The sequence below is a fragment of the Typopeltis vanoorti genome, chromosome 4, assembly GCF_054136105.1.
Source record: "Typopeltis vanoorti isolate ZY-2024b chromosome 4, IOZ_Tvanoo_1.0, whole genome shotgun sequence".
NCBI classification, from domain to species: domain Eukaryota; kingdom Metazoa; phylum Arthropoda; class Arachnida; order Uropygi; family Thelyphonidae; genus Typopeltis; species Typopeltis vanoorti.
The window spans coordinates 171,160,378-171,188,355 of record NC_143552.1 but is presented as its reverse complement, the minus strand read 5'-3'; the positions used below and the strand labels follow the sequence as shown (position 1 = coordinate 171,188,355).

General features: G+C 38.0%; 1 protein-coding gene across 1 annotated transcript in view; it reads left to right on the top strand.

Annotated features, from left to right (window-relative positions):
* Window positions 1-27,978, top strand: part of LOC150107843 (protein phosphatase PP2A 55 kDa regulatory subunit-like) — a 282,326-nt gene that overhangs the window by 210,384 nt on the left and 43,964 nt on the right. Inside the window, exon 6 of the mRNA XM_090391589.1 lies at window positions 7,871-8,011. Within this exon, the coding sequence (XP_090247715.1) occupies window positions 7,871-8,011 (141 nt within the window). The remainder of the gene's footprint in view (window positions 1-7,870; window positions 8,012-27,978) is intronic.

Sequence of the window (27,978 nt, the reverse complement as noted above, 5' to 3'; positions counted from 1 at the left end):
AGACTCATCGCGGGAGACCCAAACTAGCAAAACAATATGTGTCATATCTCTTCTTGAATTCATTTACAGACAAAGAGCTCACAACTAAGTCAGGCAATGAATTCCACTCATTCACCACCCTCCAGGCAAAAAACCTTGTTCTGACACCTTTGTTAACCACACTCTTCTTTAATTTCCAGAGATGGCCTCTTGTTCTTCCATCACTATCACACAGCTGAAACATTTCCCCTGCATCAATCCTATAAAAACCTTTTAGTAATTTGAATGTTTCTATCATATCCCCTCTTCTTCGCCTATCAACCAATCTCTGCAATCCACAAGCTCTCAATCTATCAATGTAGGGAGCATTTTTTATATCACTCACCAACTTGGTCACTCTTCTCTGAACCCTCTCCACAGCCTCCTCATCTCCAAGGAATCCAGGTGACCAGACCTGAGCACAGTAATCCAAATGTGGAAGTATCAATGCTTTATAAAGGGGAATAATAACCTCTTTATCTCTGGATGTCAGTGTGTTCCTCAACAACCAAGTAATCCTATGTGCAATCTTGGAGACCTTAGCAATGTGTCCTCTGAACTTCATCTCCTTATCTACCAATACCCCTAAGTCCCTAGCCTCATCAATCTCTTGGAGTACCTTTCCATCGATGTAGTACACAGCTGGTAATCTTTTAATCCCAAAATGCATGACTTTACACTTTTCCACATTGAACTGACATCCATTTTCTTTTGCCCATTTTACCAGCTTATTTAAATCCTCCTGCAAACTTTCAACATCAGCTTGATTTTTTATTGCACTACACAACTTGATCTTGACCAAGTGCAAGACTCATATTAAAAAAATATGTCAAGGCAGATGTCTAATCTCTGGCACATTCCTTCAGAATATGTGGTGATATATTATAGTCCCACAGCCTTATTTACATCTAGTTTACTCAACTCCCCAAACATCTCTTGCTCACTTACAGTCAGTCTCTCCTCCACATCATCAACTGCTCTCAAAAATCTTTCCATGAAGTCATATTCACAAGATTGAAAGATCTTTATGAACTGCTCATTAAGTATCTCCATCACACATTCTGCAACAGCTGTCTTTATACCATTTTCTCCAATCAATGTCATCCTTCCATAATCATTCTTTCTTTTGCTGGCTACATATCGAAAGAACTCCCTAGGATTCTTTGGCTTCGTTAGCTAACTGCTGTTCATACCTCTCTTTAGCTACTCTCACCAACCATGTTACCCTTCTTGCCTGGTCTTTGTAGACCTCATGAAATTGGTTATTTCCACTTCTCTTATGCTGCCTCCACAATGCCCTTTTTCTCGGTATCACCTGCTTAATCTCTTTATACATCCATCTCACACCTACCTTATTTAACCTTCTCACCCTTGGAATACATTTAGACATTGCATCTACTAGATAGTTTTTGAAAATCTCCCAAACTGCATTGATCTCTATTCCAGCTAACTCCTCATTCTACGCTACACCCGCAAGCTGTCTCCTGAACGCTTCATAATCACCCCCTTTGTAGTTCCACATATACCGTTTTCTCACACGGTCCTTGCACTGCTGGCAACCACCCAGGTAATCGCCTCATGGTCACTCTCACCAATTGGTAAATGATTTGACACCTCCTTTATAATTACATCCTCTGATGAGATGATCAAATCCAAGAACCTTAATCCTTAATCCTAAAGCCCTCTGTTACATACTGTCTGGGGTAGTTATCCTTCAAAAACTCAAGAAATTCATTTTCTTTACTTCCAGTTGCTATCTCATCATTCCAGTCTATATTGCCATAATTAAAATCACCCATAATGATCACCCTTTTCTTATTTGCTTGGCTAATTTGACTATACATTTCACTATCACCACCATCCACATTATCAGGTCTATAACAACATCCCACCAAGTATTTGATTCTATTCACCTCTCTCTCACACCATACTGACTCAAAACCACTGGCCCTATTTCCCTCTTGCATCTCTACTTTATATGGACATAACTCTTTCTCTATCATCAATAGCACTCCCCCCTTCCTTTTTACCCCTTCTATCCTTACGAAACATATCATACCCTTCCATCTCTATTCCTGTCTGGATGTCGTCATCATCTAACCATGTCTCACTTATTCCGACAATCTTTGGGTGAACAGACGCAATTAGTGCAACCATTTCATCTGCCTTGTTTTTTATACTTCTAGCATTGGTATACAAACACAACAGCTCATTTCTGGATCTACAGCCAGTTCCACTGATACTACTCACTCGATGTGATCTCTCCATCCTAGACTGGGGCCATTTCCCTTTCTGCTTCTTTATTTTAGAACCCTTTTCAATTCCAACTATTTCCTCTTGATCCCTGGTCATCCCATTCCTTTCTTGCCTACACATGCTCTCACCTCCTCTTGGAGCATCCACCTTTCTCACGCTGTGTACTCCTGTCCACCCTGAGCCTCCCTGTTTCCCTGCTCTTCTTGCACACCCATTATCTCATTTTCTATACTCATACCACTCACTTCCCCATTCATATCCACTTCTTCAATCTCTCCTGTCTTACTCTCCTGCTCTTCCACATCACTCCCCTCTCGATCTGATTCATTCTCTCTATTCACTTCTCTATCTTCCAGCAGCAGTCTCTCCAAGCGACTCACACCATAACCACTCAAATCCTTGGCCACACACTGACTACTCTTCCTGTCACACTATTTTCTTTTATCCTTCCAAGCAGCCTCCTGATATACATTCTGACATGCTCTTTGCTGTCTCTCTAATCATTTGTACCAATTAATACTATTAACTCTTTTACTCGCTCCCGCCTCATATCCAATGCCTCAATTACTCTACTCATTTTACCACCTGGAAAACATGCCTTGTGCATTCTATCCTCTAGCACACCTTTAATAATGGAGTTGCCATACAACGCCACTCGCTCATCTTTCATTAACTCTTTCATGCCATCAGGATTTATTTTAATAGTTTTGACCTGAATTCTCTGAATTTCATTCCGCATCCATTTCATTTCTTGCCTCATCCAATCCAATTCAACTTCCGATTCTCGCGATACATTCTCTCTATCATTAAATCTTTCTAACTTTCTAACTCTCGATCCCCCTCTTCTCACTTTCACTCCCATTCATCCTTCTTTGTTTCTGTACTTTCGGTCTAACATGCGTCCAACTTTCGCTATCATTCTTCTCACTTTCACTCTCATTCATCTTTCTTTGTGTTTCAGTACCTTCAGTCCAACATGCATCCAACTTTCACCATCGTTCATTCTTTTTTCACTATCATTCATTCTTTCTATTTTTTTTTTCACTTTCAATTTCTGCATCATGCCATTTCTAGTTTAATTCATTCTCTCAATTCCGTTTCCTTCTGCCACTCTCGCCTTACTTTCGTCCCTTTTAATATCCATTATGGTTTTCAAATTGCTCGAGTATGCCCCTTGAACTTCTACTTCCTATCTATTGTTATACAAGGTTACCTTGTATTTACAAGGTAAGATAATTTACAAGTTATACAAAGGTTACCTGCACATAGTTTTAAATGCTCAGTAATTCATTATTCCGCTAATCAGACTTCAATCACACCTCTCATTCCCTGAATGATAACAAGAGCAAGCATGAATTTCAAGACAAGCATTTGCCACTGATGTCTATTTAATCAGGCTGAATTCAGGCAGATCTTAGCTGAAAGTGTTCCTCTGCAAAAAGGTGGTGATAAGATTGAAGCTACAAATTATAGATACAGAAATGAATTTATAACAGCCGTATTCTCTTTGGTTGTCAGTTTGGGGTTGTTAAAGGGAGGTCCTGTTTTACTAACCTACTTATGTACTATAACAAAGTGACATATATCTTGCACAAGAGAGAGAGAGAGAGAGAGATGCATATACAGTGGTATATTTAGATTTTGACAAAGCTTTTGATATACTGCCAGATAACAAACTTAAATGGATGGAATTAGATTACAGACTTTTGAGTTGGATCAGTGACTGACTGTCAGATAGGTATCTGAAAGTTGTATATACAGGGGACAGTATCCCTAAAGAGGAAGGTCAGTGTTTAACCACAGAGGTCACTTTTGGGATCATTGTTGTTCAATTTGAATATTAATGATATTGGGATGAGTTTAACTGGTGATGTGAAGCTGTTTGCAGATAATGCAACATTGTGGAGAGCAATTCAGAGTGAAGCAGATATTATGGGCTTACAGGAGGACTTGAATTGATTGCATAAATGGGCAAGAAGTGTCACTATCATTTCAGTGTTGCAAAGTGTAAAGTCTTGAAATTTGGTAAACAACAATGGGATGAAATGTGTACATTAGTTACGGAAACTTTCAGTGAGGTAGAGGAGATTAAAGATCTGGCAGTGGGGTGCTGGAGAAGGATCCTGTTCTTCAGGGGCCACATTTCACAGATGATGTGAAGTTGGGAAGGATTATCAGTAATAGTGCAGATATGGCAGCCCTGCAAGCGGATTTGAATAAAATAGACAGATGGGCAAATAAATGGGGGTATCGGTTCAATGCAGCAAAATGTAAAGTCTTTAGGTTTGGGATCTGTCGATGGGAGGATGCGTACTCGATTGGAGGAGATGTACTGGAGGCAGTAGGGGAGAAGAGATCTGGGGGTGATGATTGATAGAAAACTGAAATTCAGGGAGCATATCGCAAAGGTGGTGAGGGTAACTCAGAGGATTACTGCAATACTGAGAAGGACGCTGACCTGCAGAGATAAAAGAGTTATCATTCTGTTGTATAAGGCCCTGATCAGACTACACTTAGACTATTGTTCTCAGATTTGGTCCCCAGGATTTGACGGGGATAAATTGACTGTGGAAAGGGTACTGAGGCGGATAACAAAGATGGTTTCAGGACTGTACAATATGTGTTATGAGGATCGACTGAGGGAATGTGGACTGCAGAGTTTGGTGAATAGAAGAAGGAGAGGTGATATGATAGAGACTTTTACACTGTTGAGAGGCAGTTACAGGGTAGACATTGGAAAGTTCTTTCACTTGATGGAACGGCGGGAAGGAGCGATGAGAAGGGGCCATCCCTGGAAGTTACGAAAGGAGGCTGTGCGCAAGAGGGTGGGGAGTGGTTTCTTTGCGTGGCAGGTGGTTGAACCTTGGAATGCATTGCCTGAGAGAGTGGTTGGAGTGGGAACGGTCACTGGGTTCAAGGAGTGGTATGATAAACTTTGTGTTTCCTAAAAACAACCTCCCACGATCAGTCTTTTGACTCCATGGAGGCCTGGATAATAATAATAATAAGTTTTTGATAAACTGTTTGTTGGTTCATGTGGCATGTCTGCTGTTTTCTCTCAAAGCTTCTCCTGAGCTCATTTAAGGAAGATAATAGATGGTAGTTGTTTTGTTTCAGCACCTATTATGAGCCAGGTGTAGATTTAATTGTTTATAAGTATGTACTTGGAAACACACACACACGTGTGTGAGTGTGTCAGGTAGGTAGAAGCTTTGGGTGTCTTTTCCATAGCAATTTTTGTCCTTTATATGTTATGTAGTTTATTGACTGTGGGATCTTGTTGCCTGACATGTTCTTGTTACTCTGTAGGTTGGGCTGAAGTCATGATTTAGCTTGACTGCACAGTGGCATGTTGTATCATCGTTTTATATTACATTTGTGAATGCTAACAACATTGTTAGCATCCAGGAATGTGTTAGCATAGCTAATACAGGTGGTTATGGTCACTTAAACAGAATGGAAGAGGAAAGATTAGCAAAACAAGTGTTCTCTGCCATGTTGGCAGGAAAAAGACAGAGAGGAAGACCAAGATATAGGTTGATTGATACAGTAAAAGTGCCTTAGAAGATAGAAATGAAATATAGGATCTGTTAGTGTTGGAATCTCAACAGTAAAAGATTGATTTGGAGGACAGTTGTAGATAAGAAGCTAGCAATGATGTAGGTTTTTCATGTAGTACTATCATATCCTGTACATCCCATCATCAGGAATTTGATGATGGTGATAGTGGTGTAGTGGCATAAGTGTTTCACCTTAAATATTATGTGCTGTCATTGCTGCCTGTATGAGTCTAGACTCTTCTCTTTATTTCCAGAATATCCGTTTTACCATGGTATTTGTACAATTGTAATCTGCATAGAATGCATATGATATAATTGCATATCTTAAAATATTTTCACATAATTCTATATAGATTAGTATTGTTATATATGTTGGAGCAATGTCTTTTAATTGATATAGTTTGCTTGCTATAATCCAATAAGGTGACAGCTTCCTTGGACAGAGGAAAGGGATACACAGTAGCATACCTAGATTTTGCAAAGGTTTTTGATAGATTACCACATGATAAGCTGATAGTCAAACTACAGCGGATGGGGTTGGATATTAGATTAGTGTATTGGATCAGAGACTGGCTGTCTGATAAAAATCAGCAAATTGTGTATGGGAGAGCAATATCTTGGAAGATGAAAGTCGCCAGCGGTGTGCCTCAGGGGTCTGTTTTAGGGCCATTGCTGTTTAATCTGTATGATAATGATATTGGCAAAGATTTGGATGGGGATATTCAGTTGTTTGCAGATGACAAACTATGAATTAGATAAGATGTTGTAGCCTTACAACAGGGCTGTCGAACCTTAGGTAATCTGCGGGCCACATTAAAAAAAAGATTTATCTGAGGGCTGCATCCAATGCATATCTAGTAATTTAGTGAGCAGCAGCGGCACAACCTCAATAGCTGAACGAACAAACAACACTAATTGCATGCTCTCGTTCCCCATGAGTGACCAAAGCATGCACATTAGATCAAAACACTGTAAGAACTCTACTTTGACACATCTAATATTTGGAAAACATGTGGGTATACAGTGATGTAAAAACACCAAATAAAATAACCAACATCGAGATTATCGATTAGTAATAGAATTAAAATATCTAATGTGCATTCAAATTGTTATTTTATTTTTTTGCTTGTGAAAATCAAAACCCACAAGCAGGCCACGCAGAATCGCACCGTGGGCCACATGCAGCCCACGGGCTGTGTTTTGGACATCCCTGCCTTGCAAGAAGACTTGAATAAATTGAGTGAATGGGCACAGAAATGGGGATGTGAGTTCATTGTTGCAAAATATAAGGTTTTAAAATTAGCGAAACAATGATAGGATGTAGAATTTATGACTGGTGAGGATATATTATTAGAGGTAGAGGAAATAAAAGATCTTGGGGTGATAAAGGATAAGGATCTGAAATTTAGGAGACACATTGCCAAAATTGTGAGGCCAATACAAAAATTCTGGGAATGATGCCAAGGACACTGACTTGAAGTGAATTGACTTAAATTGACACTGACTTGAATAATGCTCTGATTAGGCCACACATGGATTACTGTGCACAGGTTTGGTTCACCTGGTTTTCGAACAGATGTTCGAAAGGGTCCAGAGGTGACTGATTAAGTTTCTGATCTCTGGAATATTGAATATGAGGAAAGGTTGAGAAGATGCAGGTGATAGATTTTAGTGGTGATTAGGGATTATAGGATCAATGTTGGAGAGGTTTTGCAGAATACGGTGGGAGATCAGGGGGAGAACCAGAGTTCATCCCTGGAAGCTGTATAATGAGGGTATAAGTAGGAGAGTGAGAAACAAGTTTTTTGCATGCAGATTTATGAATGATTGGAATGCCTTGCCTGAGAGGATGGTGTCTGTGGAGAATTTGTGTGTGTTTAAGGCATGGTATAATGAGCTTTTTTTATGACCAAAGGATGGTATGATAATAATAATAATCCTCAGTTTGTTGTGTAGATAATTGTGTACCTATTCCAACTAATAATAATAATTGTTCTTTCAAATCATCTTTATTCTTATCTTTCTCACTGACTTAGGTATGTGTGGGAGCAAAAAAATTAACATCTGATGTTAGTGTAGAAAGTTTGGACTTTGACAAAAGGATTTTACACACAGCATGGCATCCTCAGAAAAATGTTTTTGCATTAGCTGAAGCAAATACACTCTATATTTTGAAGGTAGGTTAAAAATAAACTTTAAAAGAAATTATTTCTTTACTCTTTCTTGTACTTTTGCTTGGTTATGGTATTTAATCAACTTATGTTAATTCATTTATCAACAATAATAATATTATTATTATTATACATGGAATTCTCTATGATGGTAGGCATGACTTCTAAACTTCTCTTTACATCTGTTTGCATTTTATAATAAAATATTATAAGTTTTGTATATGGATGTCTGATATAGTGATATCCATGGACTAAACAGAGGAATTTGATTAATCAGAGCAGCAGTTTCATGAACTGATGTCTGATTGAAATAGAGAAGACAATTTCATGTAAAGTGGATGACAAACAATACCATTCAGGAATTGGGTGAGAAAAAAAGATTTCAGGGGAGAAGATGCATGAAGAATATAAGACTCGGGCCAGTAGAGTGAATAGTATGGGAAAGCCAAAACTAGAATATGAGATTGGCCCCATGTGAAATCCAAAGAAACTGTTAAGGATTTCTTTTGTTATGTGGCTTGTAGGAGGTGCAGGAGGAATAATTGTGGACAGTTTACATTGTTAGACAGAGAAGGGAGTAGAGTGACATTGTTTAATGAATACTTTATTTGGATATTTCATCCTGGAGAAGCAAATTTTACTACTAAAACTGATGGAGCAGGTTCATGGTTTAGAAGTGCAAGTGAAGAATGTGTTTGAAGTGCTGAATGCTTTGGATATCAATAAAGAAATGGGATTTGAGGAATATGCTAAAGAAATTACAGCTTTGTTGACCTGGCTTTTAAATGAGATTCTGGTTATGGGAAATGTGTCCAAGGAGGGTAATAGAGTTCCACTGCATAATGATGGTGTTGGAATGTAGTGGAATGGAAGTGTCAAATTAAAGACCAGTTTGTATTTCATCAGTAGTTAAGATTTTGGAGAAATTAATGAGAGATCATATATAGCATTGGACAGATGAGGGTAATGTTTTCTGTGAAAGTCAGCATGGATTTGTTAAGGAGCCTTCTTGTTTTAGCAGTCATCTGATTGCCTATTATAATAAGTAACAAAAGCAGTTAACAAGGAAAAGCATATTCTGCTATATATTGGATTTTACAAAGGCTTTTGACAGGGTGTCTCTTGATAAGCTGATATTTAAATTACAGCACAGGTTTAGATGTCATGTAAGTGAATTGGACTGGGGATTGGCTGTCTGATAGACGTTAGAGAGCTGTGTATGAGAGAGTGATATCAAAGAAGGCAAATGGTTACAAGTGGGGGTCCACAGAACTCAGTACTGGGACTGATATTGTTTAACTTTTATATCAGTGACATTGTCAATGGATTGCAGGGGGATATACAGTTGTTTGCAGATGATTTGAAGCTGGGAAGGGTTATTAATAATAGTGCAGTGATTGGAAGCACTATAGGAAGATTTGAGTAAGCTGGACAGGTACACAAATGGATGGAGGTGTCAATGGGAAGCTGCAGACTGTTGGAGGAACAGTACTGGAAAGTGGGGGGGGGGCAAGGGATCTTGTGATGATGATTGATAGAAACCTGAAGTTCATGGGACGTATTGAAAAGTGGTGAAGAATTACTGCAATACTGAGGTTACTGACCAGGAGAGATACAAAAGTTGTAATTCCATTGTATAAAGCCCTGATCAGACCATACTGAACTACTGTGCTGAGATTTCCCAGGGTTTCACGGAGTTGAATTGACCTTAGAAAGAGTATAGAGGTAGATAATGACAATGTTCATTATGAGGATAGATTGAGGAAATATGAGAGCGAGAACAGTATGAGTTTAAGAAGTGGTATGATAGACTTTGTGTTTCCAAGGAGGGACCTCCCACATAAGCTGGACAGGGTTGAGTCTTAATAGACTTTCTGTTTCTCAGGAAGGACCTCCCATGATGAGTCTTGACTCCATGGAGGCCTGAATAATAATAATATGGGCTGAAAAGTTTGGTAGGTATAATGAAAGGTAATATGATGAAGACATTTAAATTGTTCAGAAGTAGTTACTGATTTGACACTGGGGAGGTGTTTTGTATGTTAGAACAAAGGGAAGGAATGTGGACAAGGAGCCATCCCTAAAAGTTGCATAAGGAAGTCATGATTAAAAGGCCGAGGAGTTAATTCTTTTCATGGAGGGTGGTTGATCTGTGGAATGCATTGCCTGATAGGGTGGTGAAAGCACAAATGGTGAATGAGTTCAAGGAGTGATCTGATAGAATTTGTGTTGTTTAGGATAGGACTGCCATGAGTTTTTTGACCCCATGGTGGTCCTGAATGATGATGATAATAATTTGATTAACCACCAGGTTGGTGTACATTCTGGAGGAGATGGATAATAGACTAGTTGGAACCAGATAAATTATACATCACTTCTTTATCTTATTTGTTAATATCTCATATAAATTCACAATGGATGTTCAGTTGTAATGCTGATGATGCAAAGTTGGAGAGAGTTAGGAGAAGTAATTATTATTATTATTACGGGCAACTCCAAGGAGGATAGACTCATCGAGGGAGGCCCTAACATCATGTCAAGAACAACTATTCGACATTCACACAGTATCTATCATACCTCGCCTTGAACCCGTTCACAGTCATGGCACCCACAACAGACTCTTGCAGCTTATTCCACTCATTCACCACTCTCCATGTAAAAAAAACCAAGCTCTAGCACTCTTGCACAGCTTCCATGTATGACCCCTAGTCCTCCCACCACCAGTCCTATTCTCAAAATTATCCTCTGAATTAATCTTATAGAATCCCTTCAGTAATTTGAATGTCTCAATCATATCACCCCTTTTCTGCCTATTAACCAATTTCTGCAACCCACAAATCTTCAAACTGTTTTCATAAGGTTCATTCCATAGACCTGCTATCATCTTGGTCACTCGTCTCTGGAGCTTCTTCACCTCCTCCCCATCAAGAAGAAACCCCGGCGCCCATATCTGGGCACAGTAGCCTAGATGGGGTCTTATCAAGGCTCGATACAGAGGAACAATAACCTGTTTGTCTCTCAGGTTAAAGTATTTTTCAGCAACCAAGTGATTTCATGAGCTGATTTGGCCACTTTTGCAATGTGCCCCCTAAACATCAACTCCCTATCCACCAACACTCCCAAATCCCTGGCCTCGTCAATCTCCTGGAGTATGGTTCCACTAATGTGATATACTGCTGCTAATCTTTTCACCCCAAAATGCATAACCTTACACTTTGCCACATTAAATTTACATCCATTCTCCATAGCCCAATCCTCCAAACTATCCAAATCATCCTGCAAAATTTTGACATCCTGTGCACTCACTATTGCTCTACCCAACTTTGCATCATCAGCAGACAAGTGAACACTTCCTCTAAGATCCTTTCCTATATCGTTAATGAACAAATTGAAAAGTAGTGGTCCAAGAACAGAACCCTGCGGCACACCACTAGTCACAGGCCGTCTTTTGGACTCCACGCCTGAATAAACCACTCTCTGCTCTCTCTCCATCAACCACCCTCCTATCCATCTTATCAACCCTATATCCATCACCAATGCTGCATTCTACTGATTAGAATTCCATGTGGTATCCTGTCAAAGGCCTTAGCAAGGTCCAGTAGAATCACTGTAAACCCATTACCCTTATCCAGTTCAGCCATCACTATGTTATAAAACGTGAGCAAGTTACTGAGGCATGAGTACCCATTTTCATCTATCCAATCCTGTATTTTCCTCTTGACTATTTTCTCCAAGACCTTGACAACGCTTCCTGATATGCTGATCGGACGGTAATTTACAACAGCAGTCTTGGAACCTCCTTTATGCAGTGGAACTATTTTTCCCTCTTTCCACTCCCTCGCGATTAACCCAGACCCGAGACTCAAATTAAACAAAATGGTCAAGGGCACTGACAATTCTTTAGCTGTTTCATGTATGACACGAGCTGGTATACCATCCGATTCCCACAGATGTATTGACATTGAGGTTTTGTAATAGACTATTCACCTCCACTTCACTCACCACAATTCTCGTATAAGCTATTGGTTCATTCATTCCTGCAATGTCACCACCTGGATGATATACTCTTGCAAAGTGCTTGCTCAGTAATTCCACTATATCAACTGATCAGCCATTGCCTCCTGCAAACACTTCTTAACCGCCTCCCATGCACTATCAACATCCAGCCCTTGTAATTTTTACGTGCCATGGCACTGAACCAATCAAACTCTTAAGCTTGTCATACTTACTGGCCCAATAATTCCACATTTATATTATTATAAATTCCACATGTGGAATTTATAATATCTTAATTATAATTTCCACACCTTCGGCCACCTCCCAAGTCAAGACCCTATGATCACTCTCACCAATTGGTGGCAACGTGGTCATATTAGTTACAGCCAAATTCTGAGATGCAATTACTAGGTCAAGCACTCTCTGACCCCTAGTATTATCCATTACATGCTGTCACAGATAGTTATCCCTTAATAATCGCATAAAATCCAATTCCTTCCTCCCATGTGTCCACTTCTCCTTCCAATCAGTGTTACCATAGTTGAAATCTCCCATAATAATTACCTTCCTTCCACTAATTTCTTCTATTTGCTTATGCATACTATCTCCACCATCTATCCCATCACCTGGTCTATGGCAGCAACAAACTGTATATTTTGTTCTGCTAGTCTCAATCTCACACCAAATAGCTTCAAATGCTCTTTTCTCTATCCTGCAGTTCAACTTCTATTCTCCTTGGCTGCATCTCATCAGCTATCATGAATAACACTCCCCCCCCCCATTTTATTCTTCCTGTCACTCCTGAACACGCCATACCCCTCACATTCAATCCAACTAGCTATATCATTTTTTGTCAGCCATGTTTCACTAATGCCAATAACCTGTGACCTGGAAGTGCCAACCACTTGTTGGATTACTTTTTGGCCACTTGTTGGCCAAATATTCTTCCTTCTTGTTCCTAATACTTCTGGCATTAGTATACATGAATTACAGAAGCTCATTTGTCCCATCCCTATTTTGATGCCTTATACTAACTATCCCATTCTGATTCGTTGTCCTTTTTACCTGCTCGGGCATATTACACACATTCATACACTCAACTCTCTTCCTAAAATCTGCATATCTACTTCCCTCCCCCTTTTAATAACTCTAGTTTCCCTGATTGTGCACTTCCACTTCATTCAACAACACCTTTTCAAGTCTCCGTACACTAAATCCATTCAAATGTAAACCATCCATCTTATATAAATCTTTTCACCCATCGAACTCACTCCACACATCCATAAATTCCACACCACTCGTCCTGCATAATCCACGCATAAAGATATTAGAAATTTTTACCCTACTTCTATACTCTTTACTGTCATACCACAGCAACAGATTCACCATCCTAACTCTCTCACTCTTCTCTTTTGCTACCTCAAGTAATTCCTTCAAATCCTCTCTCATAGCCATTTTGTCTCCTTTCAAATCATTCGTTCCTGTAATGCTGATGTAAACTAACTTGCAGAAGATTGAGACAATTCAGGTTCAATACAATACATTGCTATTCCAAGGAGTCTTCTGAAGTTGAGATAAAGTGGTTGCAAAGCCACTATATAAGGCAGATCAGAATATACATATACTGCTGTTTGTAAATTTGCAAATGTAATCCAACAAAATGTGGAAACTGGAGATTCCATGTAAATGAAAGATGAAATTTTTTTCCTGATTCAGAACTTATAGATGTGGGATGTTAGAATGCATGGATGGCGGAAGCGGGCATGCGGACGCCACTACGAAGGGGGCATCGCTACCGGGGCACAGTTCATAAGTTCATTTTTAAGAAATAAAATTTTTGTCATAAAAACAAAAAATTCTTAGAATGATCAATATTAAAATAAATAAGGCCAGATACACTGAATGAAAATTTTAAAAAGTTGTATATTGCCGCGGCTTTGATCAGCCGGCTGTTTACAGTTTTGCAGCGAGAGCAGGCTAAATGCTTGCCTGCAGAATGTTGTTGTGTCTATTGTAGTCTATCTAAAAGTGAAACGGTGAATGGTTTTTTTATGCACAGAAAGGAATTTTCATACAAAACATTTGTTGCTAGTTAACCAGTCATTTGGTACGCATCTCAGTAGCGCAGTGCGGACTATTATTTCGTCTCTGTGTCGTGTTGTGTGATAATTTCTTGTGGGTATAAAATAGAAATGGAATCGAAAATTTTAAAAAAAGTTATCTGGTGGACAAAATCGTGAGCATCATGCTGCGAAAGAAGCAGATATTAAGAAACAAACTGGGGCTCTTAATAAATTTGTTAAAATATTAAAATATTCTGATGCAGATCGTAACCAACTTGATACATCAGAAATCAGAGTTGAAGAACCGTGCACATCATCCAGTTTGCATTAAAGTACTATTACAACTATGAACAAGATAACAAGATGCATGATTTAAGTGAAAAACAGTTAGGAGAAGATTTAGTTGTAGTTGACCACGAAACTAACACACTGTTAGTCTCTGTAAATTTAGAAGATTCAATTGATGAAAAATTGAGAGTTCTTTTAATTGAAGTGGGGCCTGTTCAAAAGAAAAATATAATATATCCCAAAGATACATATGGTCGTAAATTTGGCGACACGTATTATAATAATAAAATGGAAAACGGAGAGCTCATGCCAAGAACATGGCTCATTTATTCCAAAACTTTAAATTTCTTTTTTTGCTTTTGTTGCAAACTTTTCACACCTACTGAAAGTGTTGTAGAAGGTTATAACGATTGGAGAAATGTAAGTACAACTTTGCATAGCCATGAGACTAGTTTAACTCACATGAAAAATTTCTTAAAATGCAAGGAACTTGATAAAAATTTAAAAAAACAAAACTACTATTGATTTCCAGACTCAAAGCATGCATGAAATGGAAAAGAAACATTGGACGAGTGTTTTAGAATGCTTGATTCAAATTATAAAATTCCTTGGTAGCCAAAATTTAGCTTTTCGCAGATCATCTGATAAATTATATGAAATTAATAACTGCAATTTTATAAAATTAGTCGAACTGTTTGCGAAGTTTGATCCCATTATGGAAAATCATGTTGAAAGGGCCCTACAACAAAACAATAGAGTACACTATTTCAGTAAAGAGTCAAAACGAAGTATTGGAAACTTGAAGTAAAGCAATCAGGGATACAATTTTATTATCAATTCGAAAATCTAAATATTATTCCATTATTTTAGACTGCACACCTGATGCAAGTAAAATAGAACAAATGACCATTATTATTCACTTTGTTTCCTGTGACAATGGAATTGTCAAGATCAGGGAAAACTTTTTAGGTTTTGCAGATATATCAGATTTCACAAGATGTGGTTTATGTGCAACAATAATGGAACAACTGGAAAAATGGAACATTCCCATTGAAGACATGCGAGGTCAAGGGTATGACAATGTGGCAAATATGAAAGGGAAAAAATATGGGCTCCAAAATTTGCTTTTGAACAAAAATCCTCGAGCTTTTTATGTGCCATGTGCTGCTCATTCTCTAAATTTAATCATTAACGATGCTGCCAAAGTGAATGCAGATACAATTAGTTTCTTTGCGATTATTCAAGAAATATACAATTTCTTTTCATTCTCTTATAAACGTTGGGCAATTCTTTTAAAGTTGGTAAAAAAATTAACATTGAAACAGCCATCAGAAATGCGATGGGAAAGTAAAATTAATGCAGTCCGCCCTCTACAATATCAGTTAGGAGAAATTTATGATGCACTTTTTGAAATTTTAAATAATGAAAATTTTAATAAAGAAACTCAGCATGAAGCACAAACATTATGTGCTAAAATAAAGGACTACAAATTTATTTGTTCTCTTATAACTTGGCATGATTTACTTAACAGAATAAACCCTGTGAGTAAAATGCTTCAAGACAAAAATATGAACATTACACTTGCTTTAGAATCTATCAAAAACTTAAAAATATTCTTACAAGTTTTCGATCAGATACAAATTTTAAAGTAGTTCTAAAAACAGCAAAAGAACTGAGTGAAGAGGTGGATGGAGAACAAGAATTTAAAACTGGTATGGAAGTTCGACGACGAAAGAAGACACGTCAATTTGACTACGAGCATCATGACAAAATGCCACAATCGACAGAAGATAAATTTAGAGTGAATGTTTTCTATGCACTTCTAGATGTTGCAATGTGTTCCTTAATAGAACGTTTTGAACAACTAAAAACATATTATGATAATTTCAATTTCTTGTATAGATTACTACAAATTAATAACGAAGATTTACAAAAAAATTGTGACGATTTAGGGTTTCTCTTGAAGGAAGGCGACAATAAAGACGTAAATGCAATAGAACTATATGATAAGTTATGTGCTCTCCGGGATATTTTTCGGAAGGATAATTTAAATATTCAAAACCCATTCGATATTCTTAATTTTATTGTGTCCAATAATTTATCTTTCCCTAACTCTTCAATTGCTTTAAGAATACTATTAACCTTACCTGAACGTTCCTTTTCCAAGTTAAATTGATTAAAACCTACATAAGAACAAGTATGTCACAAAAAAAGGCTTGTTAGTTTGACGTTAATAGGCTATTGAAAATGATATATGCGCAGAATTAGACGTTAAGACCATTATTTCTAATTTTGTGAATATGAAATCAAAAACACTAAAATTTTAATTAAAAAAATTTCAAGTATATTTATGTAATTTAAATTATTTTCTGTTATTCTGTAAAGATGTCATTTTTTGAATACTCATATTAAATGTTCTAATTATTTCTGAATTCTTTTCTTATTTTCTCATCTATCTTGAGTTTCTTTTATTTTCCTAAAAGATAGTTCCACTTATAAAAATTATTAAACAATTTTTACAAGTTACTAAGAATTTAGTAACTTGTAAAATGCAAGAATTTTTTAAACTTTAGTTCAAATAAATTTTAACTTTAATTAAAATTCATTTTAATTTTGTTAACGATTCGGGTCCATGAGAAGGCTATAATCCCTCTATCATTATATTCAACGCTTAAAGTGAAATGGCTTTATCAAAATTTGCTTTAACTTTTGAGAAATTTTTTGAATATTTGGGTTTTTAACGATTATTCTGCCTAGTCAACACCCCCGGTTCATTACATTTAGCGAACCGACATGTGGCTGTTCTGTCAAAATTTATTTAAGAAATTTCAAATAATTTAAATTTTTATTATCGTAAAAGAACCACATACGCCTGGATCATTACAGGGGCGCTTAGATAAAAATTGCATGCGGGCGCAAAGACCCTAGTGCCGGTTCTTTTAGAATGCATTAAGTAAATGTAAGAGTTGAGAGTTCAATAAGTATAATGATTTAAAGGAAATAATGGATACAAAATCTAAAATGATTTGGAAGGGTTACTGTCAGAAATCTCTAAAGTAGAAAAAAGTAAGAATAAAACAATAGAGATAGAGTAAATTATTATTTTTATTAACATCTGACCTCTATGGAGTCGGAGACTCATCATGAGAAGTACACACAATGCTCATCCAACCATTCCTTAATTCAATGTCTCCACATTCACAACACACTCAGGCAATGCATTCTGCTCACCATGTAAAGAACTTTTTACTCACTCCTCTGCTCATGCCCTCCTCATTACAGTTTCCAGGGATGTTTCCTCTTGTTCTACCCACCTCTCATTCTATGAAAAATCTCTTCCATGTCAACCTTATAACAAGCTGATAAATGGTATAAGTCTATTGCCAAGTTGTTTATAGGAGCTAAGATGAAAAGTCTAGATAAAAAGGTTATACTTCCTTTTTGTGAGGCAATAATACTGCCACATCTGGAATATTGTACACAGTCTTTCTGGTGAAGCTATATTACTATTTATCTCTATTAAACCTGATATCAAAATTGGAGATGTTAATCTCAGTCTTTATTTTATGCACACAAGGTTATACTTTTAAATAAATCCAGTACAAATCCGCAAGAATCTCTGACTAAATTCAAAAACTGTTGTAATAAATTTGGTATGAAAATCAGCAATAACAAGACAAAGACAATGAAAATACACAGAAACATTGAAATATCAACTGTATTGTGAATGGAGAACCTTTGGAACAAGTAAAACATTTCAGCTACTTAAGCACAATTTTTAATGAAGATGGTAATTTAAATATGGAAATAGACAACAGGATCAACGAAGCTGGTATGGTAGGAAGTCAACTGAATAAATTATAATGAATAAGAGAGAAATTACAAAAAACATTGAATTACCTGTATAAAAGACTGTTCAAACGAATTTTAACTTCTGGATCTGAAAGCTGGGTTATAAATAAAACACTTGACCAAAGACTATAAACCACAAATATGAGTCCTGAGAAAGATTAGGGATGTGAACAGATGGTATCAATGGCAATATCATATTAAAAATTAGTATATTAGGAGAGAATTTAACATTGTTAGCACCAGGAATGTGTTAGCAGAGCTAATCTCAGGTGGTATGGTCACTTAAATAGAATGGGAGAGGAAAGATTAGCAAAACAAGTGTTCTTTGCCAGGTTGACAGGAGAAAGACCCAGAGGAAGACAAAGGTATAGGTGGATTATTATTATTATTCAGGCCTCCTGGAGTCAAAAGACTCATCGTGGGAGGTCCTTCCTAAGAACATAAAGTCTGTCAAGATTCATCGAGGGGAGGTCCCCCTTAAGAAACACAAAGTCTATCATACCACTCTTTAAACTCATTGACTGTTCTCGATCTGACCACTGCATCAGGCAATGCATTCCACGGTTCAACCACCCTCCACGCAAAGAAACCACTCCTCACCCCTCCTGCTCACAGCTTCCTTTCGTAACTTCCAGGGAAGGCCTCTTGTAATCACTCCTTCCTGCTGTTCAACCAGGTGAAAGAACTCTCCACTGTCACCCCTGTAACCACCTCACAACAGTTTAAAAGTCTCAATCATATCACCTCTCCTTCTATCCGCTAAACTTTGTAGTCCACATTCCCTCAGCCAATCCTCAACTCATATTGTACAGTCCCGAAACCATCTTCGTTATCCACCTCTGTACCCTTTCCGCAGTCAATTTATCCACTTCAAATCCTGGGGACCAAATCTAAGAACACTAGTCTAAGTGTGGTCTGATCAGGATCTTATACAACGGAATGATAACTCTTTTATCTCTGTAGGTCAGCGTCCTTCTCATAATTGCAGCAATCCACCTTTGCAATATGTCCCCTAAATTTCAGGTTTCTATCAATCATCAACCCCAGATCTTGTCTCCCCTACTTCCTCCAGTATCACTCCTCCCATAGAGAATGCAGCATCCCATCGAGGTTTCCCAAACCTCAAGACCTTACATTTTGCTGCATTAAACTGAAAACCCCATTCATTTGCCCATTTATCTAGCTTATTCAAATCCTCTTGCAGGGCTACCACATCTGCACTATTACTAATAATCCTTCCCAGCTTCGCATCATCCACAAACAACTGAATATCCCCTTGTAGTCCACTGGCAATGTCATTGATATAAAGGTTAAAGGGATAGGGCAGGTTCAAGGTTTAGAGGTATAGGAGGAGAGTGTGTTTGAGATACTGAGAACTCTGGATGTCAATAAAGCTTTGGGATTGGATGGTATTTCACCACGAGTTTTGAGAGAATGTGCTAGGGAACTGACAGTGCCTTTAACCTGGCTTTTCAATGAAAGTCTAGCTTCGGCAAAGGTGCCCAGGGAAATGGAAGGAAGGTAAGATAGTGCCATTGCATAAGAGTGGTAACAGACTGGAAGTGTCTAATTATAGACCAGTCTGTGTGTCATCAGTAGTAGTTAAGATCTTGGAGAAAGTAGTGAGGGACCGTATACAGCATTGGGCAGATGATGGTAATGTTATCTGTGAGAGTCAACATGGATTTGTGAAAGGGCGCTCTTGTTTTAGCAATATGCTAGCCTTTTATAATAAAGTTACAAGAACATTAGATGAGGGAAAGGCATATACTGCAATTTTATTAGACTTAGCAAAGGCATTTGACAGGGTGCCACATGATAAGCTGATATTTAAGTTGCAACACATGGGTCTGGATGTCAAATTGGTCAATTGGATTCAGGATTGGCTGTCTGATAGGTATCAGAGAGTTGTGTATGGTGGAGCAGTTTCAAGGAGACAGAAGGTTACAAGTGGGGGTCCCACAGGGCTCAGTACTAGGACCTATATTGTTTAACCTTTATATCAATGCCATTGCCAGTGGATTGCAAGGGGATATTCAGTTGTTTGCGGATGATGCAAAGCTGGGAAGGATTATTAGTAATAGTGCAGATGTGGTAGCCCTGCAAGAGGATTTGAATAAGCTAGATAGATGGGCAAATGAATGGGGGTTTCAGTTTAATGCAGCAAAATGTAAGGTCTCGAAGTTTGGGAAACATCGATGGGATGCTGCATGCTCTATGGGAGGAGTTATACTGGAGGAAGTTTGGGGAGACAAGAGATCTGGGGTTGATGATTGATAGAAACCTGAAGTTTAGGGGACATATTGCAAAGGTTGTGAAGGTAACACAGAGGATTGCTGCAGTTATGAGAAGGACGCTGACCTGCAAAGCTAAAACAGTTATCATTCCGTTGTATAAGTCTCTGATCAGACCACACTTGGATTATTGTTCTCAGATTTGGTCCCCAGGATTTGAAGGGGATAAATTAACAGCGGAAAGGATACAAAGATGGTCTCAGGACTGTACAAGAATAGTTATGAGAATCGGCTGAGGGAATGTGGACTGCAGAGTTTGGCGGATAGAAGGAGAGGTGATATGATTGAGACTTTTAAATTGTTGAGAGGTGGTTACAGGGTTGACCCTGGGGAGTTCTTTCACTTGGTTGAACAGCGGGAAGGAGTGATGACAAGAGGCAATCCCTGGAAGTTACTAAGGAAACTGTGAGCAAGAGGGTGAGGAGTGGTTTCTTTGCATGGAGGGTGGTTGAGCCGTGGAATGCATTGCCTGATAGAGTGGTGAGGGCAAGAACGGTCAATGAGTTTTAGGAGTGGTATGATAGACTTTGTGTTTCTTAGGGGGATCTTCCCTCGATGAGTCTTGGCAGACTTTATGTTCTTAGGAAGGACCGCCCACGATGAGTCTTTTGACTCCATGGAGGCCTGAATAATAATAATAATATAGGTCCTAGTACTGAGCCCTGTGGGACCCCACTTGTAACCCTCTGCCTCCTTGAAACTACTCCACCTACACAACTCTCTTATACGTATCAGACGGCCAATCCTGAATCCAGTTGACCAATCTGACATCCAGACCCATGTGATGCATCTTAAATATCAGCTTATCATGTGGCACCCTGTCAAATGCCTTCGCTAAGTCTAAGAAAATTGCAGTATATGCCTGTTGGATCCTACTTCTTCTCAATCTATACTTTGGATCCGATATTTAGTTATTACGATCTTAACTAGTTGATAGGTTGCAAGTTGATTTCTAATTCATATATAGAGAAAATTTATATTTATTGACTGCACCACTCTATATTTGAATTAGTTCAAGAACTGAAGAAAAACCAATTCACCTATTTCTCCTTTATATGTTGTTATTAATATATATTGGCCGAGTATATTTAACTTACTTAATTCACCCGCTTTGGTTCGAATATTTTATGAATGGTGCAATAAAAGAGATTCAGGCAAAATACAACTTTTGATTAACAAAAAACAAACATTTCATTTTAGAATCACAAATTATACACGTAAGTTCAAATCAGTAATTAAGTTATTATAAACACTTCAGCCTTTCTGATAATATAGTCATACAAACTCAGACAATGGTAAATCTGTTATCTGTAATACAGTCTTCTCACAGTTTCTTAAGTTCCAAATACAATAAAATTGCAGTAACACCTCTTCACAGGCAAACACTTATAAATCTACACTTCAGCTAATCTCCGCAATAGTTACTCTTATTATAAGGAAATTCTAGGATGAAACTCGCACATATCTCTGTATAGGAATATTAATGGTTGGAATATTCTTACCGATAATCTTCTTTCTTCATCTACTTATAAGCAAACACTTTTTATAACTGTAAACACTTTAAATAATAAACGGCACTCATTAAAATAAATCTTCTAAGCAATAACTGAATTAATTAATGGTTACAATACACATAATCAAACGTTCTTGCATGAAGTACTACTGATCACTCGTGAATTAAGGTAACACACAATAATTCCTTAACTAGAAGTTTTATATGCACAGTTGTCCATTCCTCCGGCATTTGATTAATCCTTTAGGCACTATAATTCTAAACACAGCTATCGTTAAACTTCAACTTTACAGCTACTACTTATTCTCTAGTTACTCCGTGCTATGCTTCAAGATTCCATGTGTCCTTGAAAGGTCGGCCCTGCAATTAAATCTCAACTAAAGTATCGCTAGTCACTCAGCTATCTTCCGTAGCTATAATTGTTATTCTGACACTTATTAGCTAACCCCTTCTAGACAAGTAGATTTAAATTAGCTACTTGAGTGATTCGCCGACTCGCTATTATCGCACTCTGATTCCCCCCGAATGCCTAATTGGAATATCCTCTGATTCCAACCGAATGCCAATCCTCTCTTTTTTTATATTTTCAGCGTTCTTCCTTTTATATCCCCTCTTTCCGCCTAAATTGTTCTCGTGCTCTCTTTAACTCGAATCCTTTTTAGTAAACATTCAACATTCTCCCTCACGTTCTGTTCCAAACTCGTGCAAGCTATCTAACATACGTTTCCATGACAACAAAACAAAACAATAAAATTGAGGTATTGCATAACGCTAAACTTCTACAAGTAGGAATAAATAAAGGATATTTACATTTCAATTAATGCACAGTTAAAATATCAAATACAAATTTTTATAATATTAACATAGCAATAAATAAAATAGCTTAATAATATTTAATACAGAGTCTTATTACTATTAACACATATCTTTGATTAAATAATTAAATATTAGATAAAATTAAAGATAGTTATATGAATATTAATTTATAAACAAGTGATTTACATTAAATAATATTTACAAGTCTAGCTTATGTGATGGAAAATCATGTTGGATTCTGAAGCAAATAATAATTACTCTAATCTCTATATTTTCAGAATCCAACAATGCCTTTCCCTCATCTAATGTTCTTGTAACTTTAATTTAAAAGGCTAGCATATTACTAAAACAAGAGCACCCTTTCACAAATCCATGTTGACTCTCACAGATAACATTACCCTCATCTACCCAATGCTTTATACGGTCCCTCACTACTTTCTCCAAGATCTTAACAACTACTGATGACACACAGACTGGCCTATAATTAGACACTTCCAGTCTGTTACCACCCTTATGCAATGGCACTATCTTAACTTCCTTCCATTCCCTGGGCACCTTTCCCGCAGCCAGACTTTCATTGAAAAGCCAGGTTAAAGGCAATGTCAGTTCCCTAGCACATTCTCTCAAAACTTGTGGTGAAATACCATCCAGTCCCAAAGCTTTAATGACATCCAGAGTACTCAGTATCTGAAACACAGTCTCCTCCTGTACATCTAAACCTCGAACCAACCCTATCCAACTAGCATTAAAACTGACTCTTCTAGGATGAAATACTCCAATAAAGTGTTCATTGAACAATTCCACTATGTCCTCTGCATCAGTCACTCTATTCCCATTTTTATCCCACAATATCATTCTTCCACAATCATTTCTCCTCCTACTGGCCACATAGCTAAAAAATTCCCTAGGATTTTCTTTGGATCTTAGGGGCCATCTCCTCTCATATTCCAGTTTTGCTTTCCTTACCACACTAGTCACCCTTCTGGCCTGTGTCTTATATTCTTCATGCATCTTATCTTCACCTGTTTCCTTATATCTCTTCTATAGCCTCTTTTTCGCATGCAGTTCCTGTTTAATATTGTTTGTCATCTACTTTACTCCAAATTGTGTCCTCTTCTTCACTCGTGGTATACAACTTACCATTGCTGCTAACAAATATTCTTTCACAATTTCCCACACCCTAATGATATCCATGCCTTCCAATTCCTCCCTCAATGAAACTTCCTGAAGTTGACGTCTAAGACTATTATAATCACCTGCTTTATAATTCCACATAAGTTCCCGTCTCTTTGATACTCCTGCATGTCTATTCATTTTCCAAGTCAAAACCATATGGTCACTCTCTCTAACTGGTGGGAGAGATGTCATCTCAGTTATTATCAACTCTTCTGATGCTATAACCAAATCCAAAACTCTTGAACCTCTTGTTCCCTCTGTTACATGTTGCCTAAGCCATTTGCCCCTCAGGAATTATAGAAATTCCATTCCTCTATTGCAACATGCATCTTCCTCTCTCCAATTTATACTACTGTAGTTAAAATCTCCCATAACAATCATTCTTCTTACACTTGCCAAATTTAACTGTCTAAACATCTCCTGGTCCCCATCCTCTGTGCTCCTGGGTCTGTAGCAACACCCCCACTAAATATCCTGTCTTGCTACCTCTACCTCACACCATATGCTCTCAAAATCATTTGTCTCACTTCCTTCCAAAGCCTCCAATCTTAGAGGACATAGGTCATCACTTATCATAAGCAGTACCCCACGCTTTCCTCTCCTATCCTGACGAAAAATACTGTACCCAGCGACTTCTATTTCTGTTATTATATTCCCTTCTGTCAATCACTGAGATGTGGTTATATATGATAATGTTTGGCCAGGCTGATGCTATCTGCGCCACCAATTCCTCTCCCTTATTCTGGATATTCCTGGCATTAGTATAAAGCATATAAATGCCATTGTTTCTATATCCAGCATTATCCCCTCTAGACTCCCCTAGGCTCAGTGTTACCTGATGTCGTCTCCCTTCTCCCAAGTATCCATTCCCACAAGAGGCCACCCCTGCTATCATCCTCCCTGGGACACTCTGACTCGTTTAGAACAGCAATCTCTCCAGATGCCCACGTCCTTCCTCATTCAAATGTAAGCGGTCTCTTGCATACAATTCCTCTCTTTCCTCAGATGCACTCCAAGCATCCACATATACCAGTCCTCTCTTGTAACACATTCTAGCTATTATGTCATTCAATATTACTGCTCTTCTGCTCAGCTCGTCATTATCATACCTAGGCAACACGCACACTATTTTTCCTCTCTCTGTCTTCTTCCATACAGCCTCAAGCAAAAATCTCATAACTTTCGCTGCCCGACTTACATTACCACTCAAATCATTTGTTCCTACCATCACAATCGTCTCATCCACTCTTTCACCTCTCTTAATTGCCATAGCCACCCCTTCTATTGTTCCTCATGGCAAACACTCCTCGCACATCCTATCTTAAACACCACGGATCATTGAGTCCCCATACATTATACCTCTTACCATTCTCTCCTCTTCTTTCATTCCCATAGGTTTCTCTCATTCCCTCTCCTCTACTGCTATTCTCTCTCTTTTAGCATTCCCATACATCTCTTTCTCTCCTCTTCTAGCACTCCCATACATCTCTCTCATTCCGTCTCTCCTACTGTTTCCATTTTCTCCACTTCTAGCACTTCCATATCCCTCTCTCATTCCGTCTCTCCTACCGTTTCCATCCTCTCATCTTGCATTCCCATACCTCTCTCTCATTCCATCTGTCCTACTGTTTCCATTCTCTCCTCTTCTAGCACTTCCATATCACTCTCTCATTCTGTCTCTCCTACTGTTTCCATCCTCTCGTCTGCTTTTATTTGTTATAGTTTTTATTTTAGAACATTATTGGGGTTATGATAATGGTTTTATTTTTAAGTAATTTTGAATTATACCAAACTGTATAATTTTATCGATAATAAACAATATTTTTTCATAATTTTTTAAAATTTTTACCATAATTTTGATATTTTATCCAAACACATATACACTGTACTTACAGTATGTATGGATATTTTGAAAGTTGCAATACCCCCACGATTTCAAGCCACGAGCCACTACTGTATACAATTATAAAAGTTAGGAAAGATTAGCTGATTTATAGAGTACTATATCCCACAAAGGGAATAGACGTAAACCATCAGATCTGTTTAACTTAGGGGAGTGAAATAACGTTTCACATGTTTCTTTGTAAAGCCATTCCATGAGGAACCGACTTTTTTGAATGACTTGTCTTGTTTCACTGAACTCTGTCTGGTGTTGATGGCATTGATGCCAACATCGACAAACTTGTCAAGGAAAAACATTGCCAAGTTGTCCACAACATTGTAAGAAAATGAATGTTTTCTTCATTAAATTATCTTTTTTCAAGTATTGATTGTATTTACTTATCATGAAACTGACTCCTACCTATACTCTTGAAGCTGAGTTTGTTTATTTTTATTATTATTACCCCAAGACCTCATGGAGTCAGAGACTCATCTGGGTGGTCATTTTACCACACACACACACACAGCTCATCATACCGTGCCTTGAACACATTCAAACTACTTCCAAACAGCAATACTCTCAGGCAAGACATTCAATCATTTACAGCTCTGCACGAGAAAAACCTGCCTCTCACTCCCCTACTCACACCTTTCTTATACAGTTTCCAGGGATGACCTCTGGTTCTCCCCTGATCTCCCACTATATTCTGTAGAACTTCTCTCCATCATTGATCCTATAACAACCCCTTACCAACTTGTAGGTCTCTATCATATCTTCCCTCTTCGTCCTATCCACAAGACTCTGCAAATTGCATCTTCTCAATCTTTCGTCATACTCAATCCAGAGGTCAGAAACAACCTTAGTCAGTTGCCTTTGGACCCTTTCTAACATCTCTTCACCCTTCTGAAAACCAGGTGACCAAATTTGGGCACACTAATCCATGTGTGGCGTAATCAAAGCCTTATACAAATGAACAAGAATCTCCCTACTTCTACACGTTAGTGTCCTCCGCATCATCCCCAGAAGCCTTTGTGCTGTCTTCACAATTTTCACTATGTGTCCCCTAAATTTCAGATCCTTATCCACTATCACCTCCAGATCTCTTATTTCTCCCCCCTCCAACAATATATCCTCACCAAGCATAAATTCTGCATCCCATCTTTGTTTTCCAAATTTTAAAACCTTACTTTTTGCAACATTGAACTCGCATCCCCATTTCTGTACCCAATCACTCGATTTATTCAAGTCTTCTTGCAAGGCCACAACATCTTCACTACTCTTCATGGTTCGTCCCAACTTTGCATCATCTGCAAACAACTGAATATCTCCATCCAAATCTTCACCAATATAATTAATATACAAGTTGAACAGTAATGGCCCTAAAACAGACCCCTGAGGCACTCCACTAGTGACTTTCCTGGATATCGCTCCCCCATACACAACTTGTTGATACCTATGAGATAGCCAGTCTCCAATCCAATGCACTGATCTAATATCCAACCCCATCTGCTCTAGTTTGACTATCAATTTATCATGAGGTACTCTAACAAAAGCCTTTGTGAAAGCTAAGTATATCACTGTGTATCCCTCTCCTCTGTCCAAGGAAGCAGTCACTTTATTGTAATAAATAAGTAGACTACTAAAACATGACCTCCTTTTAGCAAATCCATGCTGTCCATCAAAGATAATATCATTGTTGTCAACCCAACTTTGGATCCTAGTTCTCACAAGCTTCTCCAACAACTTAACAACAACACCTGACACACAGATAGGCCTATAATTTGATGCTTGAGTTCGATCACCTCCTTTATGAAGTGGCACAATCTTGCCCTCCTTCCACTCCTTAGGAACTCGACCGAGTGCAGGACTCGTATTAAAAAAATATGTCAAGGCAGGTGTCAACTCCCTGTCACATTCCTTCAGAATATGTGGTGATATATTATCAAGTCCAACAGTCTTATTAACATCTAGTTTACTCAACTCCCCACACACCTCTTGCTAGGATTTTGAGTACAGTATCAAATGCACAGCGTTCCTTGTGAATCTGGAAAGCATCTTGCAATTCTAAATACCGCAGTATAGCTTAGTGGCCT